The sequence below is a fragment of the Haemaphysalis longicornis genome, unplaced genomic scaffold (assembly GCF_048455015.1).
Source record: "Haemaphysalis longicornis isolate Haplotype H1 unplaced genomic scaffold, Haemaphysalis longicornis Haplotype H1 scaffold_7, whole genome shotgun sequence".
Taxonomy (NCBI): Eukaryota; Metazoa; Arthropoda; class Arachnida; order Ixodida; family Ixodidae; genus Haemaphysalis; species Haemaphysalis longicornis.
In genome coordinates this window covers 116,204,790-116,217,123 of record NW_027526422.1, presented here as the reverse complement: position 1 = coordinate 116,217,123, position 12,334 = coordinate 116,204,790, and the positions used below count along the sequence as shown (strand labels likewise).

Here is a 12,334-nt window from a genome sequence, read left to right as displayed (position 1 = left end):
TGGCAAGGGAGAGACTTGCAATCTTTGAATGCACTTATGCGCTTCTTGCTTTGCCCTGCCTCCCCAAGTTTCAGGTGACCCGGGATATTTTTCCAAAGAAAACCAGTGTCTTCCTTTGTGGTCAGATCCTCGGCAGTCAGAACCTAATTGCAAAAGTAAGAATCCACGTAACACACTCCAGCTTTTCATTCAAGGCTGAGACACAAGCTAGCAGGTCGAAAGCAACTTCAGACGTTACCTAAACAGCTTCAACCGCAAATTTCTACTTATTGAACATGGAACCCCATCTATGCATAAAATCGAACACTGCTACTATGTCGGTTTTCAAGTAATCTCAAGGCTGTCGATTTCCTAATGTCTTTCAGGTGTGCTATGCCAAGGGCTCCTTCTGTGGTTTCCACCATGGTGCATATTACTGGGGGCGAGTGTAATACAGGTGGCCGGCCTAATTGGAGCCTACTACGCCTCAAATATACTCATTCTCGCTACACTCTTCGGCCTCGTGCATGGTACGTACGCTCATTTAAGCAAAAAATCGTTAATCGCTAAAGAAGCGGAGTGATGGCAGTGAAACAGAGCTGGAGAATTTTAGTGCAGAACAGCTGTAATATATCTACTCTCGAGTGCAAGTTACACACAACTATTTTAATTACTACTGGGAATTGTACAAAAGTACGTTTGTGGGGGCTCGTCGAGGTTGACGCTGGGGTGAGATAGTTTTTCATATTCTTGATTTCACATCGCAACAAAAAGGACGAGAGAAAAAACGACACCCACAGGCGCATCCTTTTCAACCGTTATTGAAAGTTTTATCAATGTGACTTGTTGCATACCTTATTGGTTTAAGTCCTTTATTTTGGAAGGTCACGATTACCCGTGCGGAAAAGACCACTAACAACTGCTTCTAGTGCTTATGATTTATACATGCCTCGATAAAAAACTTTGAATACCTTTGCTTATCGGCAAGAAAAAGAGCTAATCCGTTCTACTTTAGTCCCCCAACGGTCTTTTTTTTAGATGTATAATATAGGTTCGTGGCTTTCATCGAAAAATATGAAACACTAGTTTGCCAAATCATAAAACCTGTTAAGGTAAATTTCTAATACAATCGGCGGTTCTACCTGTTCTACTTACGGGCCCAGGCTTCTCATCATGTTCATCGCCATCGCAATTTGTCAAAGTCGTGCTTCGTTGTTATGCACCTGTAACAAGTAATAACCCTTTAATAGACCGTTTCTGTAGGCCACGCCTTATTTGTATAAAGGAATCTGCACACGGGGGGTACGACAGGTTCCTCTCCTTCGGTACTTCTTAGATAATAGGCTCCCCAGGCAAACGGTGACCCAGTGGCAAAAAGAAAGTGCAGAAAGTCTTTTACCACTGCTGACAGAATGGCTGAGTTCCTCAGCAGGCAACCTTTAAAGAGGTTTGTGCCAGAGCTCCAGCCAAACATAAGACTTTACGAAGCAAAGTCCACACTGTTGCTGATGTAAACCTGCCAGACCAGGTACACCGTGTTCTCAGCTGCGTACCCAAGCTTGTGGTGCCTCCAGAAAAGGTGCACCACAAGTTCAGTCTTGTAAGGCTGCTATCGGTCAAGTGTGCATAAAACTAAAGGGATGCTAGTGTCTTCGAGTGCGTTGACATGCTTACCCGATTTGAACTAGCAACCAGTCACCTACGCTTAAAACTTGCAGCGTCATACCTTAAGCAGAGCTCCATAGCACTCTTACCTACCGAAACGCAAAGGGGTATTTGCCGCACTTCAGAATACCGCGTTCAAGTAAAATGATTTAGAAGAAACTGACGCTGTTCTTTACCGCCGCTATAACATTTCGCTTCCAAAAGTAACGTTTCAAGCGAAGAAGCTATGCAACATGTTAAACTTGACGAAACATGCAGGAATGGCAAAAATTTCAGCCCCCGTGTGCCTTGTTCTGACTCTTGTTCTTGTTTGTTACGCTCTAAATTCAAGAAAATTATTTACACAGTTGGACACTTTGAATTAGCTTATTTTGTCAAGTGGGTCGAATCTAAAATATGTCAGAAACAATTTTTGTCTTTAACTTCAGTGCATGCTGCTATAAAGCCTAACGAAACAAAGTGGCGATGCTTCAGTACTGTTTTACAAGTGGTGCAAACGTCGCTGTTGTTATCCAGACCATTTGTGACTAATGAGAAAAAGCAGTGTCACTATACGATGACTTTTATTACGAGTGGTAACGGAACTTCTATTTCAGGAGCGGCAAAAAAATTTCAGCTACAAAATTGGACACCACAAGCCTAGGATTTTAATTCAGTTATCAGAATTCGGTGCGGAATTTAGTTCCCATATGATTCACCATATAGTTTGCGCACCGCAATTCTCGTTCTCGGGTGGAATGCGGGCCGTAATTATTGGCTATGGGAAACAATTGTTCCTCGAGAATTTTACCCTATTTCCGAACGGGGTACACAAGGATGTTTTTGCCCTTTTATACCTGCAGGAAACGTGATCAATAAGTGCAAAGTGGTTGCGCGTATACAGGTTGTAAACGTGTTCTAGGTGAAAGTCGACAATACATGTTGACTTATACTAAGCTCCAGTCAAGCCTAGAAGCAAGACAAAGTAATATGGCATTGGTGTTGAGCTTGCGCAGTATCTGGCGAACGCGGCGTTGAGTGCGGCATGCAGGTGTAGATGCGCGGCCACTAGTGACGTAAATCATAGAGTGTATGTCAAGATAACAGAGCTGTAAAGAGCCCAACGCATGCCTTCCCGAGCAGCTGGCAAGTTTAGGTTAGTTTTGCATGTTACCGACACGTTTTAGACTACTAACGACAATTGCCATCAATCCGCTGTTGTTAATAGCAATCTGTCCAAATACTTCGTCATCTCTTGTGTGTAGTAAAATGTCGAGCACGTGTGTTAGAATCTGTGCCGGAACAGCATCCTGGCTGGTTAAGTTTGGTTCCCGTGCACTCCCAAATCGTGTATGTTGATTTTTGACTCAGTATCTTTCTGTCATTCTCTCTGCTCTAATGCCCATTCTGGGAACCGCATCTTTGCTTCAGATTCAAGATTTTCGTTTCAATGAGCAATTAATTGCTTCCGCACAGCACTTCACGCCAATGAGTATGTATATATATTTTTTTATTCTAGGGTTTAACGCGCCGACGCAACGCACGCGATGAGGCGCGCCGTAGTGGAGGACTCCGGATTAATTTTGACCACCTAGGGATCTTTAACGTGCGCCGAAATCTCGCACACACGGGGGTTTTTGCTTTTCGCCTCCATCAGAAAAGCGGCCGCCGAGGCCGGGAATCGAACCCGCGACCTCGTGCTCAGCAGCGCAACGCCTTAGCCACTGAGCCACCGCGGCGGGTCAATGAGTATTTATAATGCGAATCATGTTTTAGGTTGGCAGAATTACTCGCTATTAATACCGCTCGTCCACAGATGACAACCACCGTATACTTAAACGGCAGAAATCTTGTAAAGTGCGTACGTGTGTGCATTTGAAGCTGGAACAAGGTGTAAGTCAATGGCCTATGTGGCACTCCTCAAAGTTGAAGGCAATATCATACCGTCAACAGTGGCAACGCAGCTAGCGTCTGGCTGTCATGTTTGCAATAAGCCCACTAATTAGGCCAACAACTATACAGCGCCACAATTCTTTAACGTTAAGAAAGACATTCGGTGTATCTCAATCTTTGTGAATATGAACATACTGCTGTAGGTAACCAAAACTTCTGAAAACGACGCGAGCTACCCGTTTTGAGCGGTCATGTCGATAAGTGCTGTGTTTATGAAGAAATCGTAAAACAATTTCTGCACTGGTGACAGTTCAATCCGCGCTTGTTCAACATGACGAAGTCATCTTTGGCGCAGTGAAAAGCCAACAAGCGGTATCACGCTTAGGTATGGCAGTGAATATAATAGCTGTTACACGGCGACAGGGCGAAATTCACGAACCGTGGTTCATGAAGCGCTGATTTAGTGAGCGGCCATGATGCCACGAGTGAACCAACGGGATGCTACCTTCAGTTCGTCATCGCTTTCAATCAGACCTCCATTGCGCCGTGTACCACTGCCTACTTTTTCGTTGTCTCGAAACATATACCCCCCGTCGAAGGCGACCGTCCTGGTCGAGGCCGCATACCATGGACGTGGGCACACGGATGAGAGACGACATGATTGTGATGAGTCACGAAGTACTTTCCCCTGCGGAGAAAGATAAAGAGTTGGGTGAATAGTGGCCTCAGAACAGTGATGCCTGCCGTCGTCAAGAAGAACCATTGAAGTGCTTAGAGCTGCACCAGACGAAAGGGCAGGGGACTCATGGCAAACTGGCCTCGCCTGTTCTCGTTGTCGCCTCAGCTGGACTCGTCTTGTGGTCTCGATTCACGCACGGTCTGGGTTCACAAGGCGGGGGACATCGTCGTGCTGTTGTTTCTTGCGGCGGTGCTGAGGCGGCCAGGAACGGCTCACGTAACCACTGCGGTTACATCGAGGCCGATACGGTGCTCCGCTAAGGGCCAGGATGGGAATGAAGACAACGCAACCTCCACCAAAATGTGAGGCGGCGGCAGGATAAATGCTGGAACCATGGTTGATGAAGCGATGATTTATTGAGCGGCCATGATAGCGCGAGTGGGCCAAGGCTATGCTACGTTCAATTCGTCGTCTTCTCTCAGACCTCCACAGCGCCGTGCGCCACTCACTGCTTCGGCGCCGAATTGTATCATCTGTGTAAGCATCACGATCAGGGAGTTGTCCGGGAAAAAACATGTGCTTTGTATATTATGAAAAAAAAGTCTTTATCGGCAGGGATAAACCAGACATTTATGCTCTCTGTCTGCACGCCATCCCAATCGCAAGTGAAAAACAAAATATTTATAAAACTACCAGAACAATTCTTCCGGAAATTTAGTCTGCTTACGTACTTCACAGGCGAAAGCCTATGAATTATTGGGTTTTTTAAAGTGATGGTCTCTCTTAAGCTACTTAAACGCACAACTTTTGGTCAGCCAGTCTGTCTGTCTGTCTGTCTGTCTGTCTGTCTGTCTGTCTGTCTGTCTGTCTGTCTGTCTGTCTGTCTGTCTGTCTGTCTGTCTGTGACTCGATTCAGACACCTGGCCAAAGTGAAACATAAGCTGCGCAAGAGTCTTATATACCCACACCCAAGTCTAAACGTCTACGTCCAGTGTAAATGTTCGTACTTGTCAATATTATTTAAGAACAAAAAAATATTACGCAAACATTACGCAAGTCGCAAATCACTACATAGTAATATTTGCAGTGTTATTTAATTTAAAAATTCTGTATACTTGAATTTGGTGATAGCAAATGAAATACATCCACTGCTGCGAATAGATTCCCTCTGTCGCCTTCTGTCACCTGCGCTACCATAGCTCCTGGCGGCATTATAAGAAATCAAACGGCAACAGTGACAGACGTTTTCACCAGATTGGTTCTACGTTCCGGCTAGAACGCGCGTGGAGTAGGACAGTGTGGTTCTATAAAAGTTGTGGTAGGGTACTTCGATTCACGCTCACCTCCACCGTGCTGCAGCGCTGACATCAAGCCACCCGGCATGGAACACTGGAATGCAGTAAATTCAAATTGACTAGAGCAAACCTCAGGTATTTCATCTTAGGAGGAACGAGATGGGAGAGGAACAGCATGGGAGGTGAGCGGGAAAGAGAAGGAAGACGTTTTCTTAACAGGGGCGCTAGTCGACTATCGTCTTTCGTCGACATTTGCAACGAAAGGAGCAGATACGCGGCTATTTTTTTACGGCTACATCATGTTTGCGTCTCCTTCTTTGCTTTCGTTAGTGGGGTCTTCTGACGTCAATTCATCGGACAGTCAGACTGGCCGCTATTTACGCGCCAGCCACATTGAAGGCCGAGCTCTGCTCTCCGTCGCCTGTTCAACTCACGTGCCATCATGTCCAACTGTGACGCATTACACACCAGACTAAATCTTGTTCCCCCACTGGCATAATGCCACACGAAACGAAATGTGTTTTTATTCATTAAAGATGGTAGTCTTTCTTGGGCTACTTAAACGCACAAATTTTGGTCTGACAGTACGTCTGTCTGAAAAGAGAGTTTATTATAATTCACATATCTGTCTGTGACTCAACTCAGCCACCCGGCCAAAGTGAAACAACGACTGCGCGATTGTCTCATACACCCACAGCCAAATTAAACACCTACGTCTGGTGCTAATATTCCTACTCGTCAACTTTGTTGAAGAGGAACACGATGTTACGCAAATATAAGGCAGAAAATCAACCCATCAGTGGTATTTGCAGTGTTCCTTTATTAAAAATTTCATTAATGATTGGTTCTTGCAATAACAAATGAAATACTACATCAACGGCAGAACACCGTCGCCTGCTGTTGCCCGCGCTACCTGGCGGCATTTAAAAATCAATCCGCAACAGCAACGAAACGTTCCACTAGATGGGTTCCACGTTCTGTTTGGAACACTCGTGGAGAAAGGGCAACGTGGTTCTATAAATGCTGTAGTAGGGTGCCTCGATTCACACGCGTCTCCACCGTACGGCAGGGCTGGCATTTAGGCACCCGACTTGGGGCAATGGAATGTGGTAAATTTAAATTGACATCAGCCACCTTCTTGCGTTTTATCTTGGGATGAACGAGACGGCAGAGAAACACCATGAGAAGTGAGCGGGAAACAGAAGGGAGGCGATTACTTAACAGGGGAGCCAGTCGAACATCGTCTTTCGTCGACATTTGCAACGAAAGGAGCAGACACGCCACCATTTTTTTACTTATTTTTCTCTTCGCAGCGTCGGTGATTTCGGCACCATTCGTGTTGACGATGACGAAGATGACTATGACCTTTCGTGTTGATTAGACATCGAAGGCTTTCGCCTTAATAAATGCAGAACAGGCATTGGTTTGAATAAAAACGACACTTTATGCGAGAGAATAGAACACTAGTATTTCGGGTCTGAGTGGCCGATAACTGTAGGGTGACAAAAAAGACACAGCGAAGCGACAAGTACGGCCGTCAGACTGGAACGTTCTTGTCCCCGTTTTTGAGGGCACTTCTCTACACCCAGGTTTGTAGTCACGACGAAATTCGGCGAAATCATTGCTTTTTATTTTGGAAGTCTGTAAAAGTACAAAGCAATGCCCGGTGTTGTAAAAGTCACTTTTCAATATTTGTCGGTTAGTTATGGTAACACGCACCTATAAATGCACGGAAACAGCTGCTGGCCAGTTACGTAATAAGAGAATGCGTGTATCAGAAAAGATATTCTCTGAAAAATGCGCTGATTATCTTTGGGCAATACAGTCGGTTCGGCAGCACAGTGTATGGCTGATAAGTAGAGCAACGAGTTCTACATAATTTCTGATCTTGAATGGCCTGCGAAAGGGCGAAATCGGCAGTATATTTAAGAAATGTTGCCAGTATGTGCTAATGGAAGAAATGCCTTTTGAAATAGTCAGGAGCAAAGCAAAGCCAAGGAAGGAGGCAAATTTCTAAATACCTTTTATATTTCAGGCACTGGGTCCGGACTAGTGTTTGTGCTCACTGGATTTTTCATCGACAAAACATTCACCACTAAGCGGCGGCTATTGATGAACTTCAACATTGCGGCCTTCTGTGCAGCAGGCGTCGTATTTCCTGAAATAATACTCTACGTCACCGGAATGTTTGGTGGCAATGGAATTCTCCTGTTTGCTGGAGGACTCCTCCTTCCCGCACTGGCCCTCTGCGTTTTTATTGCGTAAGTTGTTTTACTCATTGCAACACGACAAAATTCATTTATACAACACAAGTACAGTGTTTCCTCTTTTGCAAATACTAGAGCTGCTTTGAGGAGAGGTGCATTGTGGATATAACGCAATGCTCTCTTTCTATCGCAGTTACGTGGTCTTGATGTAGAATGTAATTGTCAACCACTTTCATTTCCTGCGGTTAATATCTCCGGATCGCGGATTATTCTATATTTATGCTTGAACACATGAGGCGCTTTGTGAAGTGCAGAGCACTTTGGGGGCTCTCCTTGGCATCGTAGAACGCTCGCTGGAACCAAGTAGAGCCACACAGCGTTCCATTGTAGCGGCATAACCCAGAGGCCTCGAAAGCCAATCGGTTTATATAGTCATTCGCATTCGAAACACGTGAACCGCTGGCGCTTAATTGCCATACATCTCCCCGTTGTTTAGCGCAATGAAAACTGTAGGTACGTTTGAGGCAAAATATACGTCGTTAAACGGCAGTGCCCGCGTTCATTTAGTTAGGAACGATCGTTGATCTGGTTTTTACGATAGTAAGCAAAAAAAAGTGGCAGCGCGACGCCGGCACGTGGGGGAGGAAAAGCAAGCACCGAAAGAACAGAACTCCCGCTGGCGCAGTTTCTGGTAGGGGGACTGCGAGCACTGCTAAGCCGGGAAATTTGAATTGCATTGGGTGATAGAACACAGAGCGAATCATGGCGCTGCAGGCCATTATGGCGAATAACTGCTCTGCACTTCTGACAACTTCCACATTGAGTGGAACGGCTCTAATTTTTGTTTCTAAATGAGCCAAATCCTCGTAAACTGAATTGTACCAAAAAGCGGAAATTGGTCACCGGACTTAAATGCAACGCTGTCAAAGCTATTATATGATATCTGCTACATGTCAGCTAGGGGAAGTACATGGCATGGCCACATGAGATTAAAAGCTATGGAGTAAATTTGAGCAATATTAGTACGATAATTTTGGATGTGACTCATATTGAATTGAAACACTCAGGTTGATGCGGATTTCGTATGAAAACTCCATTCAAATTGACTTTCAAGAATGATGTGATACAGTTTTGGGGGAAAGCAATTAAACACATGTAACAGGCTTTCAATAACAGTGAAAATATACATCAGCTCTGTTCGAATTCCTCCGAAGGATAATATTCTGGGTAACGCCTGAAGGCACTCACGAAGTAAGCAAACTCTACATTGCCTTGTAATGAATTTCCAAATTGATTCGCAGAAAGAATGCTTATATCCTCTTCTTCACCTTAATGGAGTGGTTCGTACCCCCAGAGTGGAATGGGCACAGATTAGCCAGGGCTTATAATCAGCGGCTATATAATTAACAAGACAACAAAGGCTGAATGAAATTTTGTTTCAACTGAAAGATCGTATGTTTCGTAGCTCTCTCGGCTTTTGTTCGGCCGGCAATGATGCGTTATTTGCTGAGAAATAAGCTAACCAATCTGGCGTTTCTTTCACCTGCTTCTCTTTCATTTTTCTCGTACGGTAGCCATTGTGTCGCAAAATAGAACTGAAGACGCGGTGCGCTCTAGAGCGTAAAAGCTGGCATCTATATATTTAATGTATCCAAGCCGTGGCCGACTACGGTAACGTTTCTCTGGCCGGGGAGGTTGGCTTGGACAAATTTTATGAGTTTTCATCGACGGAATGAGAAACTCGTTTAGACGCTCGAGATGCCGGTGTGCCCGCTTAATCAGGCATCCCCGGCTGCGAGCATGGAGGGCTGTGGTGAAGCCGCGTTTGAAGCACGAGGCGCCGTTTCGAATACCAATCGCGGCGTGTGGGTCTCCCGGCTGGCACCATTCAAAAGGGCGCCTTCACTTCACCTCATCTGGTGATCATAGCCGTATCAGATTATCTTATCCTGTGCGGCGCAAACCGAGCGTGAAATAACTACTCTTAACGGCAGCCATGTGCAGTAGTCGTCGTTCGTTGCCCGTGCTCCTCCTGGCTTAAACATAACAATGGCCGAGTGACGCACGTTTTACGGATTATCAACGGCTACTCGAGGCGAACGGAAATGTACAAGGGCGGCCCGGTAAGCTTACTACTAGCAGTAAGTTCATTTCACGGGCGATGATGTTCTAACAGGGCGCGCGTTACCCGTAGTAACATCTAAAATAAAGTGTTACTCCTCTTCCTACTCCACCTACTCCTCGCGCGGAGAACGGGAGATTAGACGGTCAGGCGGGCCGCGCAAAGGGACACACAACCGATTTTTGTCTAGTAGATGTTCTCTATACCAAAGGAAGGCCAGCATTTTATATAACCCGGTAACCACAAGTAATTTATAAACAAATTGGCGGAAATATTTTTTAATTTGCCACCAAACTTTCTGAAATCGCAAGGGTGGCGATTCGTAGTGCAGAAACTTGACACTGATATGTGTCCCAGTCCCGTGACCTGATAACCTAGCAGCTACTGTGACTGCTGAAACGTTTATTCCCTATTGAAAACCTTTGAAAACAAATATTTGTATAGGTTAAATTGTATATGTATTTTTTAACACTATTTTGAAAATTGATTGATTGATTGATTGTTGGGGTTTAACGCGCCGACGCAACGCAGGCGATGAGGCGCGCCGTAGTGGAGGGCTCCGGATTGATTTTGACCAGCTGGGGATCTTTAACGTGCGCCGAAATCTCGCACACACGGGCGTTTTTGCTTTTCGCCTCCATCAGATATTTTGAAAATTTCTAAGACACGCCGCCCGCCGCCGATGGGTTGCTCTCAGTGTGGCTAACTGAGCCTCCATGCCCAGAATCAACGGCAGCGTTCAATAAACCGACCTCTTTGGTGATTCTGATTGAGTCAGGGGCATTTCTTCTGCCGAAATATTCGATTTCAGTTTCGAAATACGCAAACGGCAGCTTTAAAAAAAAAACAGGACGCGCCCGGGGAGAATCGAACTGCCGACCTCCGCAATGTGAAGCCGGATTCTACCTATCGTCCATCCCAACAGACGGCGCCTTCGTGCAAAATAGACTAGTAAATTTTAAAAACACATAAAGGAATAAGAAAGGCTGCGTTTCATGCTTTCTTTACCCGGGGACAAGTTTTTAAATGTCGCTTTTCATCTCGCAAACAGACAAAAGTATGTTGCCGCGCTACTGTATGTCATGGTTGCCAGCATAATTTTGGGGGGGACACATACGGCTCGTAGATCTACAAATTTCGATTTGAAAAGTCTAGTGCGTTGTCAGCAGAACTGTTCCTCGTTAAGCTGAGTTAGGGGATGCCCTTTCATTTGGAATAGAGAGCACATACTCGACAAAAATCGGTTGTCTGTCCCTTTAACACCTGCAGGGCATCTTGTTCCTTCTGTCCCTTCAAATGAAGGGGCTTTAGCTGCTTCCTTCCGGGTATATTGCTGCATAAATTCGGACGCCCACCGCCGTAGGTTATTGAATTCGCTAATTGTGCCCCAATGTGTTTTGAAAACGAAACTGTTAATGGCTGACTGAGTAGTGAGGGAAGCACCCTACCTGGCAGCATATAAACGCTGTAGTATCAGTTTTTTAGATACGTTGAGCTCACGGAAAGCTTTCATTTGCGTTTACTTCACCTGCTTAACCCCTTAGGAACCGTTAATTTCAGGAAAACACCTGTAGATGATCTTCCAATGAGCTTTCCCTGTACACCACTATTGTGACGTCACAAACCATAGTACCCAAATACGCGCTCGGCGTCGTCTCCTATTTTCACGTTTCTGGCGTTTTCTGCCTTATTAAACAACTGCTACTTGCGAGAATGGGGTATTTAGATTCTCGGCACCGTAATCCATCGGTACAGGCCAACTTGTTTCCAACCTGTGGTGTCTCTCTAAGTACTGATAGGGGAGTAAAAAAATAAATTTAACCAGAGTTACCCCGTAGTTACTGGGGGGACGAGGTGAAGTGATTGTTTTACGTCCCTCAGTTTCATTTCTGTCACATCTTCCGTTCACTTCGTCATCGAAGTCTGAGGACAGATCTTACACCGATCTACTAATTTCCGTTTTAATTCATCATAAGGCAGCTCTGAAAAGAAAAAAAAAACTTCCGAAAACACCCACGAAACAGTCCGAATAGTCCAGCCAAAACCAAACTCCCATTGGGAAAATAGATTTGCCTCATTTTGATCCGTGAAACAGAAGGATATGGCTCAATTTCGATACGAACTACGATCTGCGTACACGTTTCCAGGGCGTGATCCCACCTATTTTCTTGACACGTCTTTTTTAGGAGGAAGTTGCCGAGTTTTTCTTGTCACTTTAGTTTTATCTGGCCTAGTTTCAGTTTGTGGATTTGGCTCATTTGGAGAACAAGAAACCCTGACTTGTTCTTTGTTGAGGTCGTGTCTAGTGAAGTAATCACGGAGCTCTTCAAATCCGGAATGCACATTCTTAGTTTACACGCAACTTGAAAAGCATTTCAAAGAATGAAAAATGACACGTAGAAGTAACTAAATTCAAAAGACGATATATCGGCAAGTTCGAAAGAATTTATGTTTTTTGTTGCATTTAAACTCGATTGCGATTTTTTATGGATAGGCTGACTGGCACCACTACTGG

The 12,334-nt window shown here is 45.0% G+C and overlaps 1 protein-coding gene across 2 annotated transcripts in view; it reads left to right on the top strand.

Moving 5' to 3' along the window:
- Positions 1 to 12,334, top strand: part of LOC144146853 (monocarboxylate transporter 13-like) — a 33,294-nt gene that overhangs the window by 18,563 nt on the left and 2,397 nt on the right. The window contains exons 3-4 of one of the 2 annotated variants that reach the window (XM_077678805.1): positions 366 to 509; positions 7,526 to 7,751. In XM_077678805.1, coding sequence (XP_077534931.1) covers positions 366 to 509; positions 7,526 to 7,751 — 370 coding nt within the window. The remainder of the gene's footprint in view (positions 1 to 365; positions 510 to 7,525; positions 7,752 to 12,334) is intronic. The other variant, XM_077678806.1, reaches the window with a different exon arrangement.